Source organism: Rhincodon typus, chromosome 37 (genome assembly GCF_021869965.1).
Source record: "Rhincodon typus isolate 14 chromosome 37, sRhiTyp1.1, whole genome shotgun sequence".
Lineage (NCBI taxonomy): Eukaryota > Metazoa > Chordata > Chondrichthyes > Orectolobiformes > Rhincodontidae > Rhincodon > Rhincodon typus.
The window spans coordinates 5,561,518-5,589,394 of record NC_063368.1 but is presented as its reverse complement, the minus strand read 5'-3'; the positions used below and the strand labels follow the sequence as shown (position 1 = coordinate 5,589,394).

General features: G+C 43.4%; 1 protein-coding gene across 1 annotated transcript in view; it reads right to left on the bottom strand.

The window, feature by feature from the left end:
* Positions 1 to 1,326: 1,326 nt before the first annotated feature.
* Positions 1,327 to 27,877, bottom strand: part of aco2 (aconitase 2, mitochondrial) — a 59,352-nt gene continuing 32,801 nt past the window's right edge. Inside the window, exons 8-18 of the mRNA XM_048617482.1 lie at positions 24,165 to 24,256; positions 20,349 to 20,454; positions 18,040 to 18,197; positions 15,536 to 15,609; positions 14,388 to 14,499; positions 13,053 to 13,175; positions 7,765 to 7,920; positions 5,613 to 5,804; positions 4,907 to 5,039; positions 3,864 to 3,985; positions 1,327 to 1,904 (exon numbers count right to left, since the gene is read on the bottom strand). Of these exons, the coding sequence (XP_048473439.1) occupies positions 1,770 to 1,904; positions 3,864 to 3,985; positions 4,907 to 5,039; positions 5,613 to 5,804; positions 7,765 to 7,920; positions 13,053 to 13,175; positions 14,388 to 14,499; positions 15,536 to 15,609; positions 18,040 to 18,197; positions 20,349 to 20,454; positions 24,165 to 24,256 (1,403 nt within the window). The 3' untranslated portion in view covers positions 1,327 to 1,769. The remainder of the gene's footprint in view (positions 1,905 to 3,863; positions 3,986 to 4,906; positions 5,040 to 5,612; positions 5,805 to 7,764; positions 7,921 to 13,052; positions 13,176 to 14,387; positions 14,500 to 15,535; positions 15,610 to 18,039; positions 18,198 to 20,348; positions 20,455 to 24,164; positions 24,257 to 27,877) is intronic.

The window sequence follows — 27,877 nt, the reverse complement described above, 5'->3', positions numbered from 1 at the left end:
TGTCGGAGCTGCTGGAGCCTGCCCTCCTCAGAGAAGTTTGGGGGTGGGGGATCTAATCAAGGTGGGAGTAGAGAGTGAGAAAGCATTCCCAAGTAGAACCTAATTAATTTCATTTGGCACGGAATTACATTATCTGCACCAATTCTCCCAATATCTACATCCTTGGGCCACTAGAGCCTGAAACCACAATTAGACTTGCCACAAATGCTATAGCAACTAGAGTAGGCCAGAGGATGGATACTCTTCAGCAAGTGACTCAGCTTCTTATAACTTAAGGCCCTTACACCACCTCCGAGGCACAAGTCAAGAACATGATGAAATATTGCTCATCTGCCTCATATATTCAGATAGATGCTGCTACTGCATTCACCACCCATCTCTAACTATCCCGGAGCCAAGTGGCTTGCTGGGCCATTTCAAAAGAAAGTTGGCTGTCACCACACGTTATTTTAAGAAGGGAGAATACACCTCCTAGTTACATACTAACAGAGCTTGAACATATAATCACCATTCCTTCAATTCCAGTGAGTCAAAATCTTGGAATACCCTTTCTAACAGTCCCATGAGACCTCCTTCACTATGAGGATCACAGCCTTAAAAAAATAAATCCATGGGATCTAGGCATCGCTGACATTTACATTTACTGCCCATACCGAATTGCATGAGAAGGTGGCGGTGAGCTGCCTCTCTAAACTGCTACAGTCCATGTGCTGTGGGTAGAACCACAATGCTGTTAGACAGCAAATTCCAGCTTTTTGAGCCAGCAACGGAGAAGAAATATTGATACATTTCTGTGTCAGGATGGTGAGTGGCTTGGAGAGGAACTTGCAGGTGGCAGTATTCCCATGTATCTGTCGCCCACGTCCATCTAGATGGAAGCAGTCGTGGGTTTGGACAGCGTTGTCTAAAGATCTTTGGTGAATTTCTGCAGTGCACCTTGTAGATGGTACACACTGTTGGTGGTGCCAATCAAGCAGGCTGCTTTGCCCTGGATGGTGTCAAACTTCTTGAATGTTGTTGGGGCTGTACCCATCCAGGCAATGGAGTGTATTCCATCATATTCGTAACATGCGTCTTGTAGATGGTGAACAGGTTTGGAAAGTGGTTCAAAAAGGGCCACTAGCACCACTTCAATAGGAAGCAGAGATAGGCAAATATAATCTAGACCTGACAGTGAGAGAAGATGTTGCCTACCGATGCCACACAAACCACCTATTCTGACTGACAGGCAGTCACTCACCAGCCTCCTGGGTTCCCTGTTATTTTGGGGGAAAAAAAAAGTACAAACCTTCCACAGAAATCATTTACCAGCCCTCAAGAACAAGGTTCAGTTTTCTCATTTTATTAGGTCAGTCTTTTTGTTGAAACTCACAGGGAACTGAATGTTACGTGATTTGGTGACAGCTTGAAACACTCAAAGGGAAGCAAACTCATTAGCTTGGCTTCTCCTGACAAATGACATGTACAGAAAACTTAAAAAAATAAATAGCATCTAAAGAGGACCACAGAAATTAGGCTCCATTTACTCCATAGTGCGGTAGGAGACAAATGAACAAATTATATTTAAAAATTGATCATTAACATGGCCTGACTTTGGATCGTCCAAGTGTGGTGTCTGAGCATCGGACTAGACTGTGCACAGCTGCTGAATATCACGGTGCGTATCACTGTTGCACAAAGCAGCTGTCAAGGCCGAGCATAGCTACACAAGTACAACCGCATTCTTGGGCACAGTCCCCCTTTCCCTACCCTTACGGGAACAGGCCATTTCACTTCTGCAGCTCCTTCATCCTGTTGAGCGCGCTGCCAGCTCGGAACCATTCAATCTGGCCCTCGTTGAAGGTGTGGCTGAGCATTATTTTATCCTGGCTGCCGTCCTTGTGCTTAAGGATACAAGTGAGAGGCTGAAAGAGGAGGAGGAAGAATGAATGAACAAATAAGAAAGGAGACCTGCTTGCAGAAAATATTGGCAAAGGAGGTGAAGGTGACTAAATTTACAAAGAAGATGTCCAGCTATTGTGTTCAATGAATAATTCTGGGCTGGGTATAATGCTATTGCCCTTACTTTCAGGTAATCATATGTCTGATTGTTCCTCTCTCTGCTCCCTACCATCTCCCATTAAATACTTAGTTCCCAGGACATCCAAGCTACAGGGAAAAGACCTCACTGCGTTGACAGGGTCGGATTAAGATGGGAGTGGGATGCTGTGGAGTATAAACACCAGCACGGACCAGTCGGGCTATAATTTCTATGTAATTCAGTCTTTTTCCTACAATCCCACAGTTTTCAGATCCAAATCTGACTTCATCTAACCCCTACGTCTCCATATCGGTCACAGCTATGGTGGCGTGTGGGGGACTTGGGGCACCTGAGTATTTGCAGACTGAGGGATGAACTTTGTAGCTTTGTTTTTCTGGTGGTGAGGACAGGGGAGTGATCTGGATGTTTGCTTTTCTTTTGGCTGTGTCTTATTTCTGCTTTTGTTTTTGATCCTGTCTTTTGTATACTAAGATGGCGCCAGAGTATGGCAGCTTTGTACACTTTACACTGCACTCCTGTGCTCAAGTACTTGTGACAATAAAATCTAAATCTCTTCTCCTTGGAAGTCTTGACTGTTAAAAATCTAAGTTTCTACAATTTAAGAAACATTAAATTCTCAGCTTTAAATGCCTCACAAATCAAAGAAAAAATAGAATGAAGTTTTTGCCTTCGATATTTGACCTAGAAACTTAGGCTTCGAAAGGCAGGTTGCACTGGATAATCAGGAACTCTGTGGCCCAAAACTACTAAAATACATAGCAGGAGTAACTAACTGGTGTTACACTCATGCTTGCTGATCTTAATGTAGTTAGCTGCAGATTAGCTTTGATCTCATTGAATCGAAGCACAGTCCAAGGGGCTAGATGTTGAACTCTTGCTTCCTTGACACATTTAGCTTACAAAGAGTGCAGATAAGGGGATCGTTGATTCTGAAGTAACAAGAACAAGCTCTCAGACACACCACGCCCCTAAGCATAGCCTGTGTGTTAACCAGACTTGTAGTCCCAGTGTCTGTGAAGCCCAAAGTCATTTGCCATGTGACAGGCAAATTATTAAATCAGACGATGGCTCAGGTGTTAGGTAGGATGGTAGGGGAAGAGAGAGCAGAGGGGTCTGGCTTAGTTTCACTCCCTGGGCTCATTTTCCAGGACAGACTAATGTGTGTGGCTGCATGAAGTTTATTAATTGAGAAAATGTGCAATTTACTGGCAAGGTAAAACCAGAAGTAAAAAGATTAAAATTGGAAAATAAGGATACGGTATTCAAATTAGGAGAAAGTTATCTGGTAAAATTGCTTTCCTGATTAACTAAGATTTAGAACTACATGCTATAAATATTAATAGGCTTCAAGCCATCTGGTGAGGTAAAAATGAAGCCTCATGTTCCTCCATAAAGAGAGTTTATTGGCTTGCACAGTTTCGGAGCTCATTTTCTAACATGCCCGGTGTCCCAGCTGTTCCCTATTTATATATGGATATTTTTAAATTGACTGTTCAGACATGTTATAACACAGCTCTGGGACAGATGGCACTTGAAGGCAGGCCTCCTAGCACTGAGGGAGGGACATGACCACTGCACCACACCCACTTAAATGTGCCCAAAGCCAACCAATACCTATCACTTGTCTCTCAACTTTAAAAATGACATAAACAAACTTTAACAATCTGATTTAGTAGACATGAACAATAACAAGCTGGTATGAAAGGAATGGGATAAAATCTCATTTCATGCTTAATGCATATGGACTTAAAGAAAAACCTGATATAACAAGGTGTAAAAAAGTGAACTCCAGGCTGAAAGAAGCACAACTCTGTGTTCCTACCTTTCCAGGGGTAAATTCCTTCAGTCCAATGATGGAGACTTGATCTTCTGGTTGCACTTTGTCATAATCAGCAGGATTACTGAAGGTCAGAGGCAGCAGTCCTTGTTTTTTCAGATTAGTTTCTGCAAAGAAACCCCAGAATTCACACTGTACCCAGTGATTTCTCATGAACTGTGAGGAGAAATGGTATAAGAATTGGATTATAGAGTCGATGAGTGCCAGCTGGATGAATTGCCATTGGTAGAAATGTCCCCTCAGCCAGAGACTGTGTCTCGTGTGCCCCCTTTTAGGCTGGTACTCCTGTACAACACACACGTTAAATGTCGTCTCCCACTTTCTTCCAGACTTGCTTATATAGGAAATTAGCTTCTAAAAATTGAATCTGCCAAACTCTTCAATCACTTACCTCATCTCAACTCGACCATCCCCTAATTTTCCGTACCGATGGGAATAGATGCCTGGTCTACGCAATCTATTGTTTCCATTCTACTCTTCAAGGCCCAATGACTCATCATTAAGGACGACATATCCTTCTTCAGCCCACCATAACCAAGCTAGCTAGCTGGAAAGCAGTTAGAGAAGCTGCAATGGTTAGTTGGACCTCTCACTCTCTCATGTAGCTGGGTTACAGGGCAGGGAATCTAAGCCTCAAACGTTTCTAACGTCTGCCCATCTTCTCTGGGCTAGCATTTATTGCTCTGCCCTAAATGCCCTTGAGAAGTTGGTGGTGGTCCATCAAGAAGAGTAATGGCTTTCTGTGCTACTACCATCAGGCCAACCAAAAGGAGAAACTTCTTCTAACTTGGGACGACATTGTTTTAGATAAACTTACTTTGCAAAGGAGCATCTCGGAAACAGACAGTGGGTGTCAGTCACTCTCGGCCTATGAACAGTGGGAGCCATGGCTTACTTTGTGTTTTTTTTTTTAGAAACAGCATTAAATTCCTCTGTGGCTGTTACATGTATCAGTCAAATCATTGTACAGTTACATTTTGTGAATGAGTAGACTATGTGAGATTTCAATTTCCACAGCATCTACCTACCGTGAATCCGAGCAAAGCTCTTGACAATGATGGCTCGACCTCCGAGATGCCGAGGCTCGAGGGCAGCATGTTCTCTGCTGGAGCCCTCACCGTAGTTCTCATCACCAACCACCACCCAGCTGATGCCTTGTTTCTGGGGAAGGGACAAGGAAAACTTTATACTTTGCTCTCGAGCCCTACGCCAGTGCTGCTAACACTGGTTGGATATTTCTCGGAGGCTGTCACTACATGACCAGCCTAACACTCCACTTGGTTCAACAACCTTCTTGTTTTCTCACTTTTGCTACACTTAAATGTAATGGAAACAAACTGACTTATGTCGAATACTGGTCTTTTTAATCTGGTATCAGAAACATCCTGAAATTCTGGCGAACCTAACACAGATCAATTAATTCGCTCCTTTCGACTGATCTTCCTTCTATCCTGGAGGCAATGGCATTTACTGGGTCAGAGTGCTCGGATACCCTGATAGGGCCATGGTCAGGCTAAGTAACCGCTGGTAAGCGATGGAGGTTGGTATCAAAGTTATAGTCTCAATACCGTTGCCATTAGAGCAGCATTTTGCAGTTGCTCAGACCGTCCTTCTCTTTAGTCCAGGACAACCAAGCCCAACAGTTCCTATCTTTGACCAACACTGACCACCTAAAGACAACAAAACCAAATCAAGAGAACTGCCCAACTACCCCTTTTTCTCAGACTCACTTACCTTGTAAGCACGAGCAGTTTCTGGTACAGGCCCATACTGGTTGGTTAGGTAGTTTTTGACCTCATTGACTTTGTTATTCTCGATGTTAACAGCTCCAATGAGCAGGTTGTTTGAAATGTTGTCAAGGTGCCCACGGAACTTCAGCCAGGGCCCAGCAGCAGATATGTGATCGGTGGTACACTTGCCCTTCACCTAAACCAGACAGTGAGACAAATCACAATGGGGAAAAGTCAGAACAACAAACTAATGGTTATAAGCCAGAGAATGTGCCAACATGTGGATACAGATTTCCTGTTACAGAACAAAAGACCACGTCTTTGTTATCAACAGGAAGAATCTAGGAATAGAACATGTCCTTCATATTAGTTTTGCAGTCAGTATCAATCACCCCCACTGGTCTATTTTACAACAGACCTAGAATAACAGTTTCTAAATATGAAAGTCATGCCCATTTCTTCTCTCCAAACAACACAGCAATAAGGGCTTTTGTCTTTACAGAACCTCATGCCAAATAGCTCAATTTTCAACCAAAAAAGTGCACCAGCAATTCATGTTTATAGTGCTATGGTTGGGAGGGAGGGGGAGGGAGAGGGAGAAACAGAGCTGTTCCATTCCATTAGGTTGGGTTGGCCCCAAAGATAAGGTGGAATGCTCCAATATTTAACCTGCATGACCAGGAAGCCAAGATATATTGAAGTAGAGGGTAGAAGATGTAGTAGTAGTAGGAGTAGTAGAAAATATATTGAAATATATTCATACAGTGAATATCAGACAGCATTCTAAGGATGGTGCAGGAACGGACAGAGCTAGGGGTTTCTGCACACAATCACTGAAAATGGTAGTAGCAGGAAGTGTTTAAACATGTTGTTGCAAAGTCGGGTAGAGTATTGTAGATCAGGTAGTAGGAAGTTAGAATTTGGTGTTTGTAAAATGTTAGGGGGCGGGGGGGGGAAAGCACTGCGTGGTCCCTGTAAAAGATCATGTGCTTTTTCTGTGCTTAGAGATTTAAAACAGATCTCTGTATGCAGCAGCTTGAAAGGTTGTAAGTACACAGACAGCACCCAAATTGAAGCATTTGTATTGAAAGGCTGTACAGTTAGCAGGCCAAGCAGCAGTTTTTAACAAGACAATAGGCTTTTGAATTTAGCCAATCAATTTGAACCAGGTACTTAGATACCAAAACTCTATTAAATTTAAGTCTGATAGTGTTGACAACATAGGACCAATTCTACTGTAAGAAATATTGATATGTCATTAAGGCTATAGTTGGACAAAGCCTCAGAGCTAGCTGCCATCCGCCAGAGACCTCAGCTTTCAAGAGAGAGTTGCAGCCTCCTCTAGGTGCTTTCTATAAGACAATCTAAATAATAAAGGTACCCACAGCACAACTAGTTAACATTCCTGACAGAAGAATCAACGAAGAAGGTATTCTTCATGGAAGAATTGATGGGGAAGGCACAAAATGTTCTGAAAGACATGTAACCTGGCTGTAATTGAGAGACTAGATTTTTTAAAAAAAATATAAGTGGGACTTTTAATTATTGGAACAGCATTCCATTGGAATCTTGTTTTATTTCGGAATAGTTAGCAGTTAGAAGGGATTTATCTGATTTGTTAATAGGTTAGTTAATTTGTTCACTGTGTGAGTTAGGTAAATAAATTGTTACTTGTTGATTTGAGGGAGGGTCAGGATTTATTTTATTTAACCACTAGAAGTTGTTGAAAGGCAGGTTACACCACTTTTCACACTCCATTTACAGATTATGGGGCGAGGTGCTCCTCTTTGGGTGTTTCAGTTTTAGTTCTCAGAGGGGCATCAACCTCCACTTTATAACAATATATATAAAATCCTGGGCTTCATAAACAGTGGCCCAGAAATCAAAAACAAGGAAGGAATGATGAACCTCTTAACAAAAATGGTTTGGCATTTTTTTTTATTCGTTTGTGGACTGTGGGCATTGATGGCAAGGCCTACATTTATTGCCCTTCCCCAATTGCCCGAGGATAGTTAAGAGTCACCCACATTGTTATGGGTCTGGAGTCAAACGAAGGCCAGAATTCCTTCCCAAAGGACATAAGTGAACCACGACAACCATGAACCATTTAATTAACCAGCGACCGCTCCGAGCAGTTCGCTCAATCTGCAACTGACCTTAATAAGTACCCTCATGTCCACCAAGTCCTCCTTATTCCACCGATCAAATGGCTCCAGCAGCTGCAGCCGATTACTTTCTGGGCTCACAATGACGGAAATGCCCTTGGAGTCTTTTGGTGGGTGTTGGTACGTGTCCTCACCAGGATCAAAGCCCTGCAAGACAAATAAAAAAAATTCAGTGACCCCTCAACACATTCTCGGCAATTTCCTTTTCTTCCCCACACTTTAGAATCCCTACAGTGCATATACAGGCTATTCGACCCATTGAATACGCACTGGCCCTCCAAAGAGCATCCCACTGAGACCCACTCCCTCATCCTAACCCATAACCCCGCATTTAGCATGGATAACCCATCTTATCTGCACATCGTTGGACACTATGGACAATTTACCATGGCCAATTCATCTAACCCACACATCTTTGGACTGTAGCAGGAAACTGTAGCACCCAGTGGAAGCCAACACAGACGTGGGAAGAATATGCAAACTCCATGTGAACAGTTATTCAAGGCTGGAATTGAACCCAGGTCCCTGGCGCTGAGGCAAGTGTTAACCACTGAGCCACCGTGTCACCAATCGATCCTCTATCCTCTTTATTCCCCTTTAAAAAGGTATTCACCTTATTGGTGTGGTCCCACATCTACCAGGCAGGTGAACATGGTCACTCCTGTACCCAAGCAGCCCTACTTCTTGCAGGTAAGCAAGAATCAACTGGTTACTTAAACAGAGGGGCATCACAGCTGACGCTGGTCCTTACTCTGGTTGAGATCTACATTTGTGTTGTCCAGCATAGTCACTGTGCAGAGGTGGAAGACCTATTCCCTCCTTCAGGATCTCATCAGCACTTTGCTTTTCACAGAATCCATACAGTGCGGAAACAGGACATTCCGCCTTGAGTCCACACCAACCATCCCGAGAGTGTCCCATCCAGACCTAGTCCCCTTCCTTTCCCTGTAACACTGCATTTCCCATGGCTAATCCACCCAATTTGCATATCCCTGGACACTATGAGGCAATTTAGCATGGCCAATCCACCTAACCTGCACATCTTGGACTGTAGGAGGAATCCAGAGCACCAGAGGAAACCCACACAGGCACAGGGAGAATGTGAAAACTCCACAGTCACTCAAGGTTGGAATCAAACTTGGGTCCCTGGTGCCAACAGGCAGCAGTGCTAACCACTGAGCCATTGTGCTGGTCATTCACCACCTCCTTGTTTCTTAGCCAAGGTCCTGCAACCAGTCTCTAAGGCTCAATTCTGAATAAAAGCATAACCATTGGTATAGCACACTAAAAGTAAATACTGCGTCCAAAATTGACAAAGGTTGAGTTTGTCATAAGCTCACCTGGAGATTTAATTTGATTAATGCCTTGTCCACCGTCTGAAAACTATGCTCTATATATTGCAGGAAAAGAGAGACATGCTATCAAAGCTTTTCATCTTGCATTCATCCAGGCAGACACAAGAATACCCCATTTCAAAGGGGAACAATACTGCATCAAAAAAGAGTTCTGATTGGTTAGCAGGTCAACTTTGAATGTTTGAGATAGATTTTCTCATGTTGTAAAAGGTATTTGCTCTCCCTTAGAATGTGACAATCTTACATCTGTCCCAATGAGTGCAAGACAAAAATCTCTGACAGTATGTTTTCTTTTTCAGCAATACACAAGTTGGATATGGTAAATAGGTTGTAATGACACTCCTCCATCCCACTGAAACCTCTCAGTAAGTGATACAAGGCAGTAGATCTTTATAGCTCCAACAACGGGAGAGCTTCTGAAGGAACTGATGATGAGCTGAGCACACACAAACTTCGACGCTTCACCCAGTTGCAGACAGATGGCATAAAAAATGACAATAAAACCAAGGGATAAGCAGTTTTAAGTCACCAAGGAGTTGAAAATACAAATAGTGAAAGCTGTGCCACAAGGTTTGGTTCTGTGAAAATTACTGGTGAATATTGTTTTGAAATGAGCTGCATAAGATTCCACAGTTAAATAGTTTAAAAGTGTCGATCACAACAGAGAAAGAGCTTCCACCAACTAGCACACATCACAAAGAGGATCATGCAGATGAATTACTTGGAAATTAGCAATTCTCATTAGCCAGCCAAATGTGTCAACCATTTTGAAAGAAAGTGAGATCTCAAACAGCTGAGAGATAAATAACCTGGAGCATAATCCTTTTTAAAATGGTTTTTCTGTGGGGAAAATGTGAATTTGTTCTTTTTGGAAAGGAGAGCAAAAGAACAGAATTGTATTTATGTGGAGAAAAACTGCAGAAAGCTGCAACACAAAGGGAATCGAGGGTGCTTGTATTTGAAACACAGAAAGCTACCAGCTGCCCCAGTGTGCTAATCAGGAAGGCTAATGGAATGTTGGCCCTTTTTTCAAAGGGATTTGGAGTATAGGAGTAAGGAAATCTTGCTACAACTGTACAAACTGGTAAGACCATATCTAGAGTACTGAGAGCAGTTCTGGTTCCCTTAAGGAAAGATATTTCACTGGAGGCAGGTCAAAGAAGATTCACTAGGATGAACCCTGGTGTGGAAAGATTCTCTTATGAGCAAAGGCTAAACAAACAGTTTGGGACTCTACTCAGTGAAATCCAGAAGGATGAGAAGTGATAATAATTCTGTATGTTTCAATGTGAAGGGGCTTGACAGGGTAAATGCTAAGAAGATCTTGCCCCTCATGCGGGAGTCTAGGACCAGATAGCAAGTCTCAGAATGAAGGGGCACCAATTCAAGACAGAGGAGGAATTTCTTCTCTGAGGATTGATTGTCTTTGGAACTCCTTGCCATAGACAGCCATGGAGGCAGAGTCCTTGCGTATGTTTAAGGCTCAGATAAATAGATTCTTGACCAATGAATCAAGAGGTACAGGGAAAGGGCAGAAAAGTGGATGTGACAAATGTTGATCAGCCACAATTCTATTGAATGTTGGAACAAGCTTGAGGGGCCAAACGGCCCACTCCTGTTCCTATTTCTTATGGTTTTATGGAATTAGTTTAGTTTACGAAAGGAAACAAAAAATCTGCAAAATGCCAAGATTGCAGCCTTTGAGTTTGAGGGGGCGGTGGTGAGACTAAATAGTCAGAAATTGTCGGCACGCATGCTAAGGGCTGAATGGCCTCGGTTTGAGTCATTAAAAACTCTATGCCCCTAAATGTTGGAAAAAACCCCCCATGTCTCAAGAATTTCAGTCTTCATCTTGCCTCTCTCTCTCAGCACTGGAAGGATCCTAGCAAAAATGAGAAAGAATGTTTGTACTGGGTACTTTATAAAACCTAGAACTGGAGCCTCAGTCACGGGATAAAGAGGTCAGCCACTTAGGACTGAGGTGAAGAGAAATTGCTCCACTTGGATGGGTGTGAACTGTTGGAATTCTCTCCACAGACCGCTACATGCGCTGAGCAGATTCGAGGTCGAAAATGAGATTCATCAAAAATGCAGGGGGAGTGGGGCAGGGAGAGGGGAGTGAGGTAATCCATCTTGCTGAATAGCAGAGCAGATTCAAGGGTCAATATAACCTACTCAATATAACCTGAGGGTAAAGTGGTTGATGTGGTGTATATGGATTTCAGTAAAGCGTTTGATAAGGTTCCCCATGGTAGGCTATTGCAGAAAATACGGAGGCATGGGATTGAGGGTGATTTAGCAGTTTGGATCAGAAATTGGCTAGCTGTAAGAAGACAGAGGGTGGTGGTTGATGGGAAATGTTCATCCTGGAGTTCAGTTGTGTACCTCAAGGATCTGTTTTGGGGCCACTGCTGTTTGTCATTTTTATAAATGACCTGGATGAGGGCGTAGAAGGATGGGTTAGTAAATTTGCGGATGACACCAAAGTTGGTGGAGTTGTGGATAGTGCGGAAGGATGTTGCAGGTTACAGAGGGACATAGATAAGCTGCAGAGCTGGGCTGAGAGGTGGCAAATGGAGTTTAATGCGGAAAAGTGAGGGGTGATTCACTTTGGAAGGAGTAACAGGAATACAGAGTACTGGGCTAATGGTAAGATTCTTGGTAGTGTGGATGCGCAGAAAGATCTCGGTGTCCATGTGCATAGATCACTGAAAGTTGCCACCCAGGTTGATAGCGTTGTTAAGGCGGCGTACAGTATATTAGGTTTTATTGGTAGAGGGATTGAGTTTTGGAGCCATGAGGTCATGTTGCAGCTGTACCAAACTCTGGTGCGGCCGCACTTGGAGTATTGCGTACAGTTCTGGTCACCGCATTACAGGAAGGATGTGGAAGCATTGGAAAGGGTGCAGAGGAGATTCACCAGGATGTTGCCTGGTATGGAGGGAAGGTCTTATGAGGAAAGGCCGAGGGTCTTGAGGCTGTTTTCGTTAGAGAGAAGAAGGTTAAGAGGTGACTTGATAGAGACATACAAAATGATCAGAGGATTAGATAGGGTGGACAGTGGGAGCCTTTTTCCTCGGATGGTGATGGCTAGCACGAGGGGACATAGCTTTAAATTGAGGGGTGATAGATGTAGGACAGATGTCAGAGGTACGTTCTTTACTCAGAGAGTAGTAAGGGCGTGGAATGCCCTGCCTGCAAAAATAGTAGACTCGCCAACTTTAAGGGCATTTAACTGGTCATTGGATAAACATATGGATGATAATGGAATAGTTTAGGTTAGATGGGCTTCAGATTGGTTTCACGGGTCGGCGCAACATCGAGGGCCGAAGGGCCTGTACTGCGCTGTAATGTTCTATGTTCTACTCCTGCTCCCATTTCACACGGTGTTACTGTGGGCAAAGTTTAGTTTTATATGAAACATAATTTAGAAGCAGTAAGTTGGTAATTATTAATCCATTTGAAAATGAATCACAGCGCCAGGGATCCAGATTCAATCTCACTCTTGGGCAATTGTCTATGTGGAGTTTGCACATTCTCCCCGTCTCTGCGTGGGATCCCTCAGGGTGCTCCGGTTTCCTCCCACAATCCAAAGATGTGCAGGTTAGGGTGGATTGGATTGTGGGAAACTGCCCATCGTGTCCAGGCATATGCAGGCTAGGTGGATTATCCAACGGAAATCCAGGGTTACAGGGATAGGGTAAGGTGGTGAGTCAGGGTGGGATGCTCTTCATATGGTCAGTGTGGACTTGAAGGGCTAAATGGCCTGCTTCCACACTGCAGGGATTCTATGATTCTAAAACTGAAGTAGATTTTAGATACCGTGACCACCTTGTAAACAGGATCTGGTATGGTTTGAAAGGAAAGCGTACCATAACCTCTGCATGTTGATAGCTAGCCTGCCTGTCCGAGAAAGCCAATTACCTTGCTGGGCAGCTCATCAGCACTTGGAGGATTCAGTTTGAACTTCTTCCCATCAGCTCCCGTCAGTAAGTCACGCTCGGGGTCAAACTTCAAGGTTCCAGCGATAGCAAAGGCGGTGACAATCTGAGAACAGAAAACTATAATCAACTGGACTGCAGCTTTCTGCACAACCCCCACAGGATTCTATGGCATTCAGAGCTACCATGTTACTAAACGGAGACATCAATCCAGTTCAATGCCATGATAATAACTGACAATATAACATGCTCAGGAAACCGCTGGTCTCTGTCAGAGCAGAAAGGCACCGTTATCATTTCAGCTTAGTGACATTGTGTCAGAAACAGGACGCCATAGTCTCAGCACCTACCCTTATCTAAAAGGTTGGGTGGGGACAGGGGACTGCTCACAATCCCGCGGGCATCTTAATGCCAGAAGCAGCATGAACTGCTTGAAGGTGGGCGGAATAGGAAATCCAGCCTTGGAGTGCTCGCAGCCAATTGGATTGACCGCCAGCTCTCGGTGCCAGTTCAGTGCGGTGGCCACTGCTGGGATTACAAGAGGTCCCACCAGACTAAGCAGCTCAAGCAACTCCAGGGTCAAGGGTCTCAACGAGGAGGTTTGGGTGAGGATGGCTGGGTTGAGGGAGGGTTAAATGGGGAGGCAGTGCCTCCAATGGCCCAGGGGGCCTGCAAAGGATTTCTTGCCACTTTCCTGACACCAGCTCAGATAATTAATTCTGTAGGGCTTTCTTTATGGTGTGGGTCTCCCCTCAACCTTTTGGGAATTAAATACTACCTGTGGTGGAAAAGACCCAACGGAAAGTGGGCCACCCAACTCCTCCCTAGAGGTTGGTTGGTCTATGTGTGCGCGTACACACAGGGAGAGAGAAAGAAAAAAGGAGGATGGTTGCTGGGCAGACAGGATTCATGAAGGCTACCCACATTCTACCTTCAAATCTTATAGCACCGAACCAATCCCTGCTTATAAACTGTTCACCTCAGCAGCTCTGAACACCAATAACTGGGAACTTCAAACAGAATGTGGGTCCAGACAAATCTTTCACCTCTGCACTTGATCCTGTGGGAGTCCTGATGCTAATTCATTTGTAGATAGAATCTCTAGCGCGCACGCACACAGGCCATTCTGCCCAACCGATTCATACAAGTATCCTCCTATTTCAGTAATAGCTTCCACTTCTGCTCCCATAATGATTCTCCTTTGCTAGCATTCTCATTAAAAGGATCGGTGCTAACATTAGTGAGTCAATCTTCATAGACTAATCAGATTTCTATGAAAATAGAAGTGAAAGTACAGAGTGGTCCCTATATATTTTACCTCAGGAGATGTGACAAAGGCATGGGTGGCAGGGTTGGCATCATTGCGCCCAGTGAAGTTTCTGTTGTACGAAGTCACAATGGTGTTCTTTTCACCTTTCTTAACATCCTGCCTTGAGTGGCAAAGTAAAAGGAAAGAGACAAAAATGAATTGCATGCAGGAAGAGGTTGCGGGCAGCTTGAAAACATTTTTCAAAAGTGGGTTTATTCAAACACTCACAACAGGTCAATCAATGCACCTCAGGGAAGTGTTATCCATTCTAACCAAATAAGCCAGAAAGTAGTTCTGTTCTGCCGATCAGACAAGCTAATTAAATTGTTTTAATTGTCCAAACAGAATCAAATGGAACACGCTTTTGCTTTATAAATTGTTAACTCACCACACCCATGACGGGGTGCTTATAGCCCTACTTTAGCAATCAGCATCTTTCACTTACAGGAAGTATTAAGATAACATTGTCAGTGATAAATGAACAAGTGACTCTTCTGGAAGTGGCATCACCGATCTCCGCCATAGGTTAATTGGGATGCCTCCCAAGTTCAGACTCCAGTTATATCAAGATGAACTACGCTCTCTTTTATATTTCGTCGTCTCCTAATGCTACGAACTTTCTCTAACTGAGCAACAGCTCTTTATACTCATGTTACTTGAATGAAGGCTTATATCTTAGAAATGTCAATACACAAAATCCCAATTAGGTATCACTGGCTAGCAATTAGCAATAAAAAGCCAAGGCTATTTCCCAACCCCAATTCTTGCAATCTCATCCCAGAGTTGGTATGGCCAAATCTATTGTCCACTGCTATTCACATTATGATTCAGAACTGACCCTGAGACCATTCCAATCTATCAGATGTGATAATAGAGTTGATCTTATTAATTTAAAAGTGACAATGAGTGTTGCTGAAAACCAAAACAGTGGTCAGTTCAGTGTAAAGTCACCCATTACCTTGCAGACCAATGGCCTGGGAAAGCGAATGCTGTTTTCTTTGATCTGGTTGTGCAAATTCCTAACTCGAACCCCACCGTCTTCCACTTATTCTATACAATGTTTATCAGTCAATACCACAGGTGGGAAACTAAGCTACTTTCTGGTGTGGCCTCCTGCTTAGGGCAGGGAGTAGAAAATGGAAGTGCAGCTCCTCTACCTGTCCCACTGTCCAATGCAGGGCCCGCAGGCATTAGCCAGAACAAGTCCACCGATATCCCTCAGGATTTTGGCCTGCAAAGACAGAAAGTTGAGTTACTTCCGCAAGTCTTTGTCTACAGCAAAGTTCATAGAAACCTTGTCATATTCCTTCCAGTAAATTTGTGGTGCCACAGAACACTGGATCTCCACCTATCTCACTGAATGGCCCATCAGCTGCTGCCAATTTCACTCATTTGTTTCAGTGTAGAGGCCAGGAAGAGGCTAAATCACGCCTCAGGGAGGGATTGTTATAGGGCTGTTTGGTGAATTGGTGGCTAATGAGTGTACAGGGGGTTTGGAGGAACACAAGTCTCCCAGCTCCACATTCATGGCTCTAATTGGGTCCCAGGCTTCATTGAGTCAAGTACTTGGCAGACATTGGAACAATCAAAAACGGATCCTCTCCCAATTTGAGTAAAGTATCCCCTCCATTAAAATATTCCTGCCTGGAAGAGTGCAGCCCTAATGTCACGAGCAGCTCGACAGCATCGAGGACAAAACAGCCTTCTTAACTGGCACCCCATACAACACCTTAAACATATACTCCCTCTATAAGGTGGCAGCAGCGTATCACCTACAAGATGCATTGCAGTAACTTACCAAGGCTCACCTGACAGCACCTTCCTAACATGCAACTTCTAGCACCAATAAGGGCAGCAGATGCAACGGAATACCACCACCTTCAAGTTTCCTTCCGAGACAGCCGCCATCCCAATTAGGAACTATACCATCATTCCATCAATGACGGAATAACAGTTCCTTTAAACTTCCAAAACTCCGTTCTGAACAACACAATGTATCGACTGCATATTTAAGGCGGCAGCTCACTGCCATCTTCTCAACAGCCACGGAGGGAGGGTTGGGCAATGAATGCTGGCCCAGCCAGCAATGGCCACATCCTGCGAATAAACAAAAACAAAAAACCTGCACTTCTAACCCCCCCAACCTGAATGGTGGGCAGTGCATTTCCAGTCAGAAATGCCCAGGTACCTTCTGTATGTCCATATTGGAGCTTTAGGATGCAGGTTAATGCCAGAAAATTACCCCAGCATGGCTAAATGTACAGGCTGCCCAAGCAGCAGTAAGCATGTGAAACATGGACACAGTATTGAATTGGTATAAAATTAAATCAGAGCTACCATACCAATATCTTACACACTCACGCACACAGTTCGCCACTAATCATCCACCGTGTTTAAATATTTATCTATAAGCATATCAAAATAGATAAGCTTCTTCATTAAATGTAAATAATAATTGAAAGAACACTTTTTGCTAATTTCAATTATTATTTACATTTAATAAAGAAGCTTGTCTATTTTGATATGCTTATAGATAAATATTTAAACACGGTGGATGATTAGTGGCGAACTCTGTGTGCGTGAGTGTGTAAGATATTGGTATGGTAGCTCTGATTTAATTTTAAAAGACATTTGGAGAAGTTCATGAATAGGAAACATTTGGAGGTATATGGGCCAAATGCAGGCAGGTGGGTCTGGTTTAGTTTGGGAACATGATCGGCATGGACTGGTTGGAGCAAAGGGTGTGTTTCCATCCTGTATGACCATAAGACAATGACTCTGCCCCTGAAGGTGTGCACTCAATGGATCAAATTCTGTTGGCGGCAGCCACTACCTTCTCCCTCTCACCCATTATTTCTATCAGTTCCCCTTTGAGTATAAAAGTGGGGTAGCTTCGCTACAACTCTATGTATTGGTTAGACTGCACCTAGAGTACTGCATACAGATTGGGGCATGCACTTGAGGAGGGACATACTTGCAATGGAGACAGTTCAGATTTGATTCACTTGGTTGGTTGAAGGTGTTTTTCTTTTGCAGAAAATGCTGAGCAGTTTAGCCCCATGCTTGACGGAGTTGAGAAGAACGAGAGTTGATCTTATTGAAACGCAAAGATTCTGAGGGGCATGACAGCGTAGATGCTGAGAGTGTGTTTCCTCTCTGAGGAATTCCAGTTTCAAAAGGGTCCCCAATTTCAGGCAGAGATGAGGGGAAAATTCTCACTCAGGATTGACAGCATTTGGAATTCTTTCTCCCTACGTGCCTTGGAGGTTGGGTTACTTGAATACATTCAAGGGGAGGTGGAGAACTTGTGGTTGACAAGATTTGAGAGTTGTAGCGCACAAGCAGGAAAAGGGTGTTCAGGTTAAACCACATCAACATGATCTCTGCACAGTAAAACATCCCAGGGTGCTTTGTAACAGGGAATGACAAACACATAGGACACACAATTATTTATTCACTCGAACTACAGTCCAGAATTGGAGGGGAGGCGATTTAAGGAGATGTAGTACAGTACTTCAGAAAACATCTTTGCCTGTGCAGGAAAATAATATTGGGGACAGAGCAGAAGGAAAAGGATTGCTGGTTTGTCTGAAATGGGGAGACCACATTACATCAGTTCTATTGCAGTATGCTGAGAACAGAATGGAGGTTGTGTACTTACGTAACCATCTCTCTCAATAGTAGCACGTATCTGTTCAGAGCCTGGTGTTACAGTGAACTGTGACTTACATTTCAGGCCGTGGTCAAGGGCCTGTATTGCAACAGCAGCTGAACGGCCCATATCTTCATAACTGCTGTTAGTACAGCTGCCAATCAGACCTGCCAACACAAAAACATCATTTCAATCTGGTACTGGCATCCAGTAAGGGCTATCCACCTACAAAGTCTCTCTCTTCCTTCTTCCCCTCTCTCCAAACAAACAAAAGATGCTCAACGGGAGAAAAGGAAAAATGAAATCGTCTCTATTTGGAACCATTTGGAGATTTCCAGCAAACCAAAAAGGCCAGTAGCCAACCTGGGCTCCAAGGTTTCTTCAATGGTTCAGTAAGTCTAGTGAACGAAGAGCAGGGAGTTTGATTTGATTGTTGGCCATTGCGAGTTAACAGATTTTTCAAGGGTGTTATAATTGGCTATGGCACTCTGCCCAATCGACCTGCTCAGGTGAATATGAAAGACGCCATGAGACTATTATGAGGAGGAGCTAGGGAGCTCTCCCTCGTGTCTTGACCAGTATTCAGCCCTCAATCAACACTGCAATAAGAAAAAAAGACAACCTGCACATTATCACATTACAATTTGTGGGGTCGAGTTTGGGTTGGTGGGGGTGGTGGTTCCTGAGGGCAAATTGGCTGCTGTGTGACTACACCTCAAGGGTACTTCAATGGCTGTAAGGTACTTTGAGACATACTAGATAAATGGAAGTCCTTTATGGTAGATCCTAATAATGATTTACTGCCCATGTATCACAGTATATGGCTGAATATCTTAATATTTTTTAATTTAAACAAGGGAAATAAGTACTCTAGCTCCTTCAAAAACAGGAACAGGGTGTGAAAAAGTGGACAGGGTGACTTCTGGAAAAATATACTGATACAGGCTTTAAGTGTCCAATGGCAATTTGTGTGCTAGAACATTTTAGGATTGTGTTTATTTAGAAAATACTTTGAAAAGCTTTGCATAAAGCACACACAGTGTAGCTATTACTCTTGCTGTATCATTTTGCTAGCAGTATTGCTCCTGTTACAAAACAAAATATCCTCCAACTCAGTAATTCATGCGAACAGAAGCATCTGCAGTCCCACGTACCTGGAATAAATGAAATAAGGGTAGCAGAGCAAAAAGTTGTTGTTCAGAAGAATCTACCATCTACAATGTTCCCTATGGCCGTATCTTAACTCACAGGAAATTCTATTCGCCCATTGCCCACTGTGCTTGCTAAGCTACGTAGGGCCCTGGTGGAACAACTCCAGTTTAAAATTCCTCTCTTGGTTTCCTCATTCCCTCCATGACCATGCCCCTCTCCATGACAGTCTTCTCTAGCTCTGGCACCCTCTATCTCTGCCATCCCTGATCCTAATTGCTCCAACAAAGCCTGAGCTACTTGAACTCTAGAACTCCCTCCTTAAAGCTTCCCCAACACTAATTGTCTGTCCACCTTTAGAGACACTCCTTAAAGCTGACTTTCATGACCAATCATCTTTCCTAATATCTTTTTGCGCAGTTCAGGATAAAATCAATTTATAACATTCCTGTGCATTGCAATTGTTTTCCTGCATCAAAAGGCATGATTTAAGATCAAGTTGTTTTTGTCACTGATGATGACAGTGCTGGCTTGTATGGCCCAAACAGTTGGTTTGAAACTGCCCTAGCTCTCAAATAAAAACCTTATCAAAGCCTTAATGTGGATCACAAGATAAATTAATCCTCAAATAATACTATGCTGTGATACAGGCTCCATCATCTGTTGGTGCACAAATGATTATTTGATTCGTTCACTCTAAAATGTGCATCAGGCCAGATACACTAACTCCCTTTCCACTAAATCTCTCACTGGAGAAGTTCTGCTGGGGATGGCTGCCATTATTTACACATGAGCCACTGTTCTTGCAGGATGTGCCAGCAAAGTCCACTTTCTGTCCATGCGGGATTGTACCATCATCAGATATGGGAACCTTCAAAGACTCTCTTCCCTGATCTAGTGGGAAACTGTAGCCATTATGCATGCACCTCTTAAAGTGATAGATTGGTCAAATAACTCAGCACATGGGAACTCTGTTTTTGTCAGAACTTCTCCGGGAATTTCCTTAAATCACAGGGACAACTGGCCAAGCAAACCCAACTCATATTCTGGAACACAAAGAGAGGAATACCCTGCAATAATTCCCTAGTTCCCACCTAACCGTATATTAATGCATCTCCACCAGGCTAAGTAAAACAGGGCTCCTTAAATTGAAAGTTGCAGTTGCTTACCGACTCGGATATCAAGGGGCCAATCATTCTTCTCTGCTGCTGCCCCGATCTCAGACACTGGGTGTGCAAGGTCAGGGGTGAAAGGTCCATTAATGTGTGGCTTGAGCTGAAACAAAAAGAAAGGCACATTCCAGGAATGTGATGGTGAGAAAATATGAAATGTTGTCAAAATGTTGGTGTGTCTAGTAGAATGGCACAAGAGAAGCCAGAAACGAGGATAAGAGTTACACATTCTTTAAACCAGTGCTAAAACCAGAAAATGTAGGAAACATGCAGGAAATATGCTCCCCAACAAAACCAAGCTGTCAGTCTTTTTTTTTTTTGCAGGAGTTGAGTGACCTGCTTATTTCCAGCAGTTTGTTTTTATTTCAGAACTAGGGCAAAGTTCTGTTCGGCCACTGAAACCTGCCCCTCCGACACAGTTGTACAGCTTTGAAACACTGGGAGCTAAGACAAAGACTGGGGAGCTCTGCCGGCGAGAGTGAGAGCAGGCAGCCCAGGGCAGTGAGGGTGAGAGTGGGATCAGGTGGCCTGGTGCAGACGGTGGCAAGAGTAGGAGAAGGTGGCCCGGGGCAGCTAATGGGCACAGGAACAGACTACAAGGCAGCCCGGAGCAACGGTGGGGGCAAAGGCCAGGGCGGGGGCGAGGGCAGGGAAGTCTAGTCCATCACGGCCAGGTGCTTATGGACTCTGGTGTTGAACTGTTAACTCTGTTTTTGTTATTCTGCTTTAGTAAGGAGGACTGTAATGGTTAAGTTTTTAAACTTGATTTTCCTTATTTTTCTGCTTTGTAACTAAGATTCTGTACCTAGGTACCTTTGTACCTAAGTACCTTTGTACCTAAGATGGCGTTCTAAGTGGCAACTTATAAACTTTTCATTGTACTCATGTGAGTACATGTGACGATAAAGCGGATTCAATTCATACAGCATGGAAACAAACCCTTCGGTCCAACTCATCCACACCAAACAGCATCCCAACCTGGCCTAGTCCCATTTGCAAGCATTTGGCCATATCCCTGTAAACACTTATGTACCCACCCAGATGCCTTTTCCAATGTTGTAGTTGTATCTGCCATCACTACTTCCTCTGGTAGCTCATTCCATACATGCATCACCCTGTGTTAAAAAGTTACCCCTTAGGTCCTTTTTAAAGCTTTCCCCTCTCACCTTAAACCTATGCCCTCTAGTTTTGGACTCTCCCACAGTCCCATCAGAGCATCAAGTGCACAATGAACCACCTCCATTTTTTGTTTTGTCTTAATTGCTCTGTAGTTTATTCCAAACATACCACTCTCAAGTAAAGAACTTCATCACTTTGTTTTTTTGTACAGCGCAAACAAGTTGGACCGAAGCGTTTGTTTCCATGCTGTGTGAATTGAATTAGCTTTATCGTCACATGCACTGTTTGCCTTTTTACTGGATCAGAGTAGTGTGCGAGGAGTTCCTGTGGGATTGATGTGCACTGGACAGATTGAGAATATAGGCACATTGATCTGTGTGTGGAGCAGGCAATAACATCAAATCATCCCTCCTGCAATTAACAACCAGATTTCATGCTCAAAATGAAAATGATCCATGTCTTGCAAAGTCAGTTTAAATTAGGTCCCCCCACCTAACTCCTCCCCATGCCTCACTCCATTAAATAAACCTAAATTGTTCCATTTGAAATTGGCATGAATTCATTGACAGCATAAATCCACAATTGTCTCCAATCTGTAGGTAGCATCAGTTGCTTGAATCTAGCTCCATGAGTGCCAAGTGCTCCCCCTCTACCTCACCCAGAGAAAAAAAGACAGCAGACTTGCAAAGCTTTTCACAATCTCTGGTTGTCCCAAAGCCAAGTATTTTTAAAGCGTAGCCACTACTGTAATGTAGTGAAGAAATGGCAATGCCTGCCCATCACCCCAGACAGAGCATGTCATTAGCTCACATTTCACCTGACATCCAAGTATTTGCTGCATTCCCCATGGTAAAGCCATTTGAAGCAGCAATTTTAATCTTATCCCAGTGTGTGAAAGTCAAACACAGAGCTCAAAACATAGGGAAGGAAGAGGCTATTCATCCTTTCAAGCCTGGTCCATTTTGGCTTATATTCTGGCTCAGCCCACCTTCCCACATCAACAAATCAACCTTCAGTTCCTTGAGCATTCAAAATTCTATCTTGAATATACTAAAAGATTCAACACCCAGTCTACCATTCCCAACATTTTGATTGAGGACATGTCTCCGCATCTCAGTCCCAAATGGCCAACACCCTATAGTAAGATGTTTTGGTTAACCCAACCAGGAGTCATATCCTACTGGCATTTACCCTGCAAGCATAATTTCACATACTTCAATTAGAATACCTCTCGTTCTTCTAAACTCTAGGGAATAACACCTTATTTACACAAACTCTCAACACAGAACCGTCCCAGGAACCAGTCTAGCTAAACCTTTGCTGCACCCCCTCTTGAGCATGCACATCCCTCCTTAATGTAATAACTTTGCATGACACCTATGACCCATGGGATCGGAGGTAATATAATAGCAGGGAATAAGGACAGAAAACGGGGAATAAGAATAAATGAATAATCCACAGGATGCACACAAACAAACACAGACTGAGGCCTCTTCTGGAGTACTTGTTCAGTTCTGGTCGCCCTGTTATAGGAAGGATATTAAGCTGGAGAGGGATCAGAAGAGATTTACCAGGATGTTGATGGAATGGAGGGTTTGAGTGACAGGGAGAGGCTGGATAGGCTGGGATGTTTTCTGCTGGAGTGTAGGAGGTTGACAGGTGACTTTACAGAGGTTTATAAAATCATGATGGATGTAGATAAGGAGAATAGCTTTTTCCTAGGGTGTCTTTTTCTGAGAGTGGGAGATTTCAAGACTAGGGGACATATGAAAGGAGAAAGATGTAAAAATACCACAAGGGGCAATTTTTTTTTGAAAACTGTGGTTTGTGTGTGGAATGAACTTCCAGAAGAAATGATGGATGCAGGTACAGTTACCATGTTTAAAAAACATTTGGATAAGTTCATGAATTGAAAAGGTTTGGAGGGATATGGGCCAAGCGCAGGCAGGTGGGACTAGTTCAGTTTGGGAACATGGTGGGCATGTACTGGTTGGACCAAAGGGTCCGTTTCTGTGCTGTGTGACTCTATGACAAAGTTATCATGAAATTATTCCACTTTTACTTCTGTCGTAGTCAACTCTTTGCCTCACAACAGTAGACGGCTAGCTATAGAACCATACAGTAAAGACACGGACTAAGAGCTCAAGTCAATTGGTCACACTCTTGCTTTCAAGTCAGAAGGTTGTGGGTTCAAGTCTGACTCCAAATTTTAGTATGTAACTGAGTCTGATGCTACAGTGCAGTACTGAAGAGTGCTGCATTGTCAGAGGAGCATCTTTTTAAGGACCTGCGCCTAAAAGATGCCATGCAATGGTCTGCAAAATAGCAGGGGAGTTTACCCAGGGTAGTTATGACACACTTTTGGCACAGTTGGAATGAACACTACAGGCACAGAGGCAAGGATATTACCATTGCACCACACAAAGCTCCTAAAAAGTTTCCTCATGTGTATTTCCTAATCATGTTCAGAGATGTTATTGCACATCTCCAGACTTGAATCCACATCTCCTGACTGAGAGGTAGGGACATTGCCACGGCACTACAAGAGCTCTATAAAGTTCCCTTACCGATTTTGCTAATCAACCTGTTCAGAGATGTTATTACACACCTCTGGAACAGGTGGGGCTTGAACCTGGGTCCACAGGTAGGGACACTATCTCAGAGCCACAAGAATAGCCCATAAAGTTTCCTTACCTCATTGAGGTTAATTTCAATCAGCTGATCGTATTCACATCCCTTATCAGGAACCAACAAGTCTTGGAAATCATCAGCAAGAGCAGCAATCTCTGAAAATTGTAAAAGAAAAACATTTTCAAGCACTGATCAATTGCAACTCTCCAGCTCAGAAAAGCACCTAACCTCAATCCATAAACCCATTCAATGTGTTGTTCAGTATAGAATAATAACATTTCTAATTTTAGTAGCAAATGTACATTTTCCTACAGCAGTTCACCTCCACGTTCCTAGGAATAATTAGAGACAGGTAATAAATTCTGCCCCAGCAAGTGACACATACATCCCATGATCGATTATAGAAATCATGAACTCTATTCCTTTCACCTATTCTTGCAATTCAATTTAAAATACTTTTTCTGAATTTACCCAAGCTGTTTACAATCTTTGAGACCTCTGAAATTACCTCTCAAGTGCATCCTTTCAAGGTCAAAGAGCCAACGTTTCTCCAGTCTTTCTTCATAACTTAGATCAGAGAAACTAGGGATTGGCTTGTGGCTCCTACTTGCCCAACCTCTAAAACATTATGATCCAATGGCAAGAAATAGACTAAGTACTCAGACCACGACATGACCAAAGCACCTCCCATTTTTGCCTTTAGCATTTTATTGGCTCTGTTGGTCACTGTTCAGTATTGGTTGAACATCATAGACTGGAATATTGCATCCTGTTCCGAGTGTCACACTTTAGGAAGGATGTCAAGACCTTAGAGGAAGCAGTAAAGATTGATGAGAATGGTGTCAGCAATGAGGAATGACCGTGATGTAGATAATTTGGAGAAGTTGGGGCTGTTTCCTTTGGAGTAAAGAGAGGTGATTTGACAAAGTTATTCAAAATCATAACGAGTGTGGGCAGAGTTGATGAGGAGAAACTGTTCCTACTGCTGATGATTCAAGCACAGATTTAAAGTAATAAGCAAAAGAAGCAATGCAGACATAAAAACACAGCAACTGATTAAGATCTGGAATGTGCTGCCTCAGTGTGACAGACGTATTTTGAATCAATCTCTTTGGACGTATTATAACACACCTTCAGGAGAGGTAGCATTTGACTCAGAGTTAGGGATGTAGATTAGTAGCCTGTCAGTATCACTAGATTCCAAGGATATTGGGGGCAAACAAAAAGAAAAGTGGAGGCTATAATCAGATCAGCCATGAGCAGGCTCAAGGGAATAAACCGTCAATTTCAGCTCTTAATTGGTATGTTCATATGTAGACTCAGGTGCATTATGGAGTATCTGAAAGCCAAGGACAAAACTGAAGCAGTAACTCACTGCTACTTCCTGCAATGTACAGAAGGACTTTTCTCCTAAATTTGATGAAACCTCTTGGAGCTAGTTGTGAGGGGGATGAGTGCGACTGTGAACCTGGAAATGACTGAATATTGCAACGAATACCTCTAATTACATTCATTTTGCTCCTACTAAGCAAGCCAGCATTCTTGGTGAAAAGTATCATTCAGAGCACATTCAGTTCCAAAAGTTAATAAGCAGCAACATCCAATTCCAATTCTATCCAGCAGCACTGGAAGGGCCCATTGTATGATTTCAATACATCACTCAGGACAGTTGCAGGGTCACAGAAAAGGTGAGTATGTGTGGGGGCAGGGTGGAGAGTGAGATAACATTATTAGGTCAATATTGCTGAGATTGGGGTGTTTGAAAAACGACAAATTCGTGGCTTGATGTAGTGAGCAAGATGGGAACGCATGGAATAGCACAAGGGAAAATGGCTTGGTGAAGCGACTTGTCAGTGAAAAGCTGGAGGAGTGCCTATGAATAAGCACTGGCGTCCAGTTTTTATAGTCATGGGGGAAATGCATACTCACATACTTGGGGTGAGGGGAGAATGTGTGTGTGTATGGGGATGTGCACATCCGTGTGTGGGGGAGGGAAGCATGCGTACTTAGGGATGTTTGCAAAGCAGAATATCAAACAGATCCAGTTCATTTCAGTAGGTAGAGCTGATACATGTATGAAGAACAATGACAAATATGGAAGCCTCTTTTGCCATGTCCTCCATGGACAGTGCTGACTCACCACATTTTAGCAGGAGTGGATGAAGAATCAGTAACAGGTTTGGGGGATGCTGCAGTCAGGAGGAGAGCGCCGGCTAGGCAGCATTCTTTGCCCATCCCTAATTGCTCAGAGGGTAGTTAAGCATCAGCCACATTGCTGTGGTTCTGGAGTCAAATGTAGGCCACACTAGGTAAGGACGGTAGTTTCCTTCACTAAAGGACATTAGTGAACCAGATGGGTTTTTCCAAAAATTGACAATGGATTCATGTCATAATAAGACTCTTAATTCCAGATCATTTTTTTCCCACTGGATTCACATTTGAACCCAGGGTGCAGTTCAAATCAACTTGTAGTTGCTTGAGCTTTGTTCTAGCTTAAAGATGCTGTTGAGAAACCTAAACTTACCTATCTTAGGGCGAAGAACAAGGACAATTCCCAGCATGCCCTGTGTTATGAAGGCTTCCATTATTAATATTTTTTAAGGACTGTTTTCTAAGGGCTGATGAACATTGATTTATTTCAAGTACTGAAGAGATAAGCGGACCCTTTTTCTTAAAATGATTACTGAGGGGACACTGGGTGACTTTATTTAAAAATGTCACTGGAAGACATGTAACCTAAGCTAACAACTTGAACTTGTATTGGTTTTCTGGAAGTCACATGGCTGAGTTTACGGCTGTCTGTAGTTGTGGGCAATTTGACATTAACGTGTAGCCTGCAACGTTCCCAAGAGACCTTCTCAGAAATCTGTGTGAGAGGTGACAAACCAAAACAGCTACTGACCCCAAAGGCTGCTAAAAGATTTCATCTGGATTGTAGCAATTGTAACAATGTCAGCCAGCTGGACATCATAGAGTATGAGTTCCCTGGTTGGAGCTGTTAATCTGGTCCAACCAGGGAGCCCTGGTGACATAAAAGGATGAATAATTATTGAGCCCTGGAATATCTGACTTAGAGGCAGTGCTCTTGTCAAAGGCTGTGCATTTGTAACTAAAGGGCGATTAGAGATGGCATGCCAGCATCTGAAGAGATATTTCATTGACAACTCTTGATTGGACTGTGTCGAAGAGATTTCAGGGGACAACCTTGTTTTCAGCGGCAGCAGCACGAGCCAGAGTGCTGACGGGAAGGTAAGGTTGTTATTTTTTCCCCTTTATAAAAACTTACCTTGTGCAGCAGGCCTTCTTGTTTTCAATGGCGGGTGTGTGGAGAGAATGCGAGCCAGGAAGGAACTGATCTATTCGGGCATTGGCTAAACCCGAAATACTACACGTGTAGTGTCTCCCACCCGTCCTCCTCTAACAAAAAAAAACTGTGGAGTGTTGGTAAGGTAAGGCTTTTTTTTTTATTCTTCTGGAAATCTAGAATAGAGGGAATGGAAGCTAGGACAGTTGCATGCTCCTCTTGCAGGATGTGGGAGGTAAGGGTCACTGCTGGTGTCCCCTCTGACTTCACCTGCTGGAAGTGCACCCAACTCCAGCTCCTCAAAAACTGCGTTAGGGAACTGGAGCTGGAGCTGGATGAACTCTGGATCATTCGGGAGGCTCAGGGGGTGATAGAGAGGAGTTATAAGGAAGTGGTCACACCCAAGGTACAGGAAAAAGATAGCTGGGTGACTGTTAGGAAGGGGAATAGGCAGACAGTGTAGGGATCCCCT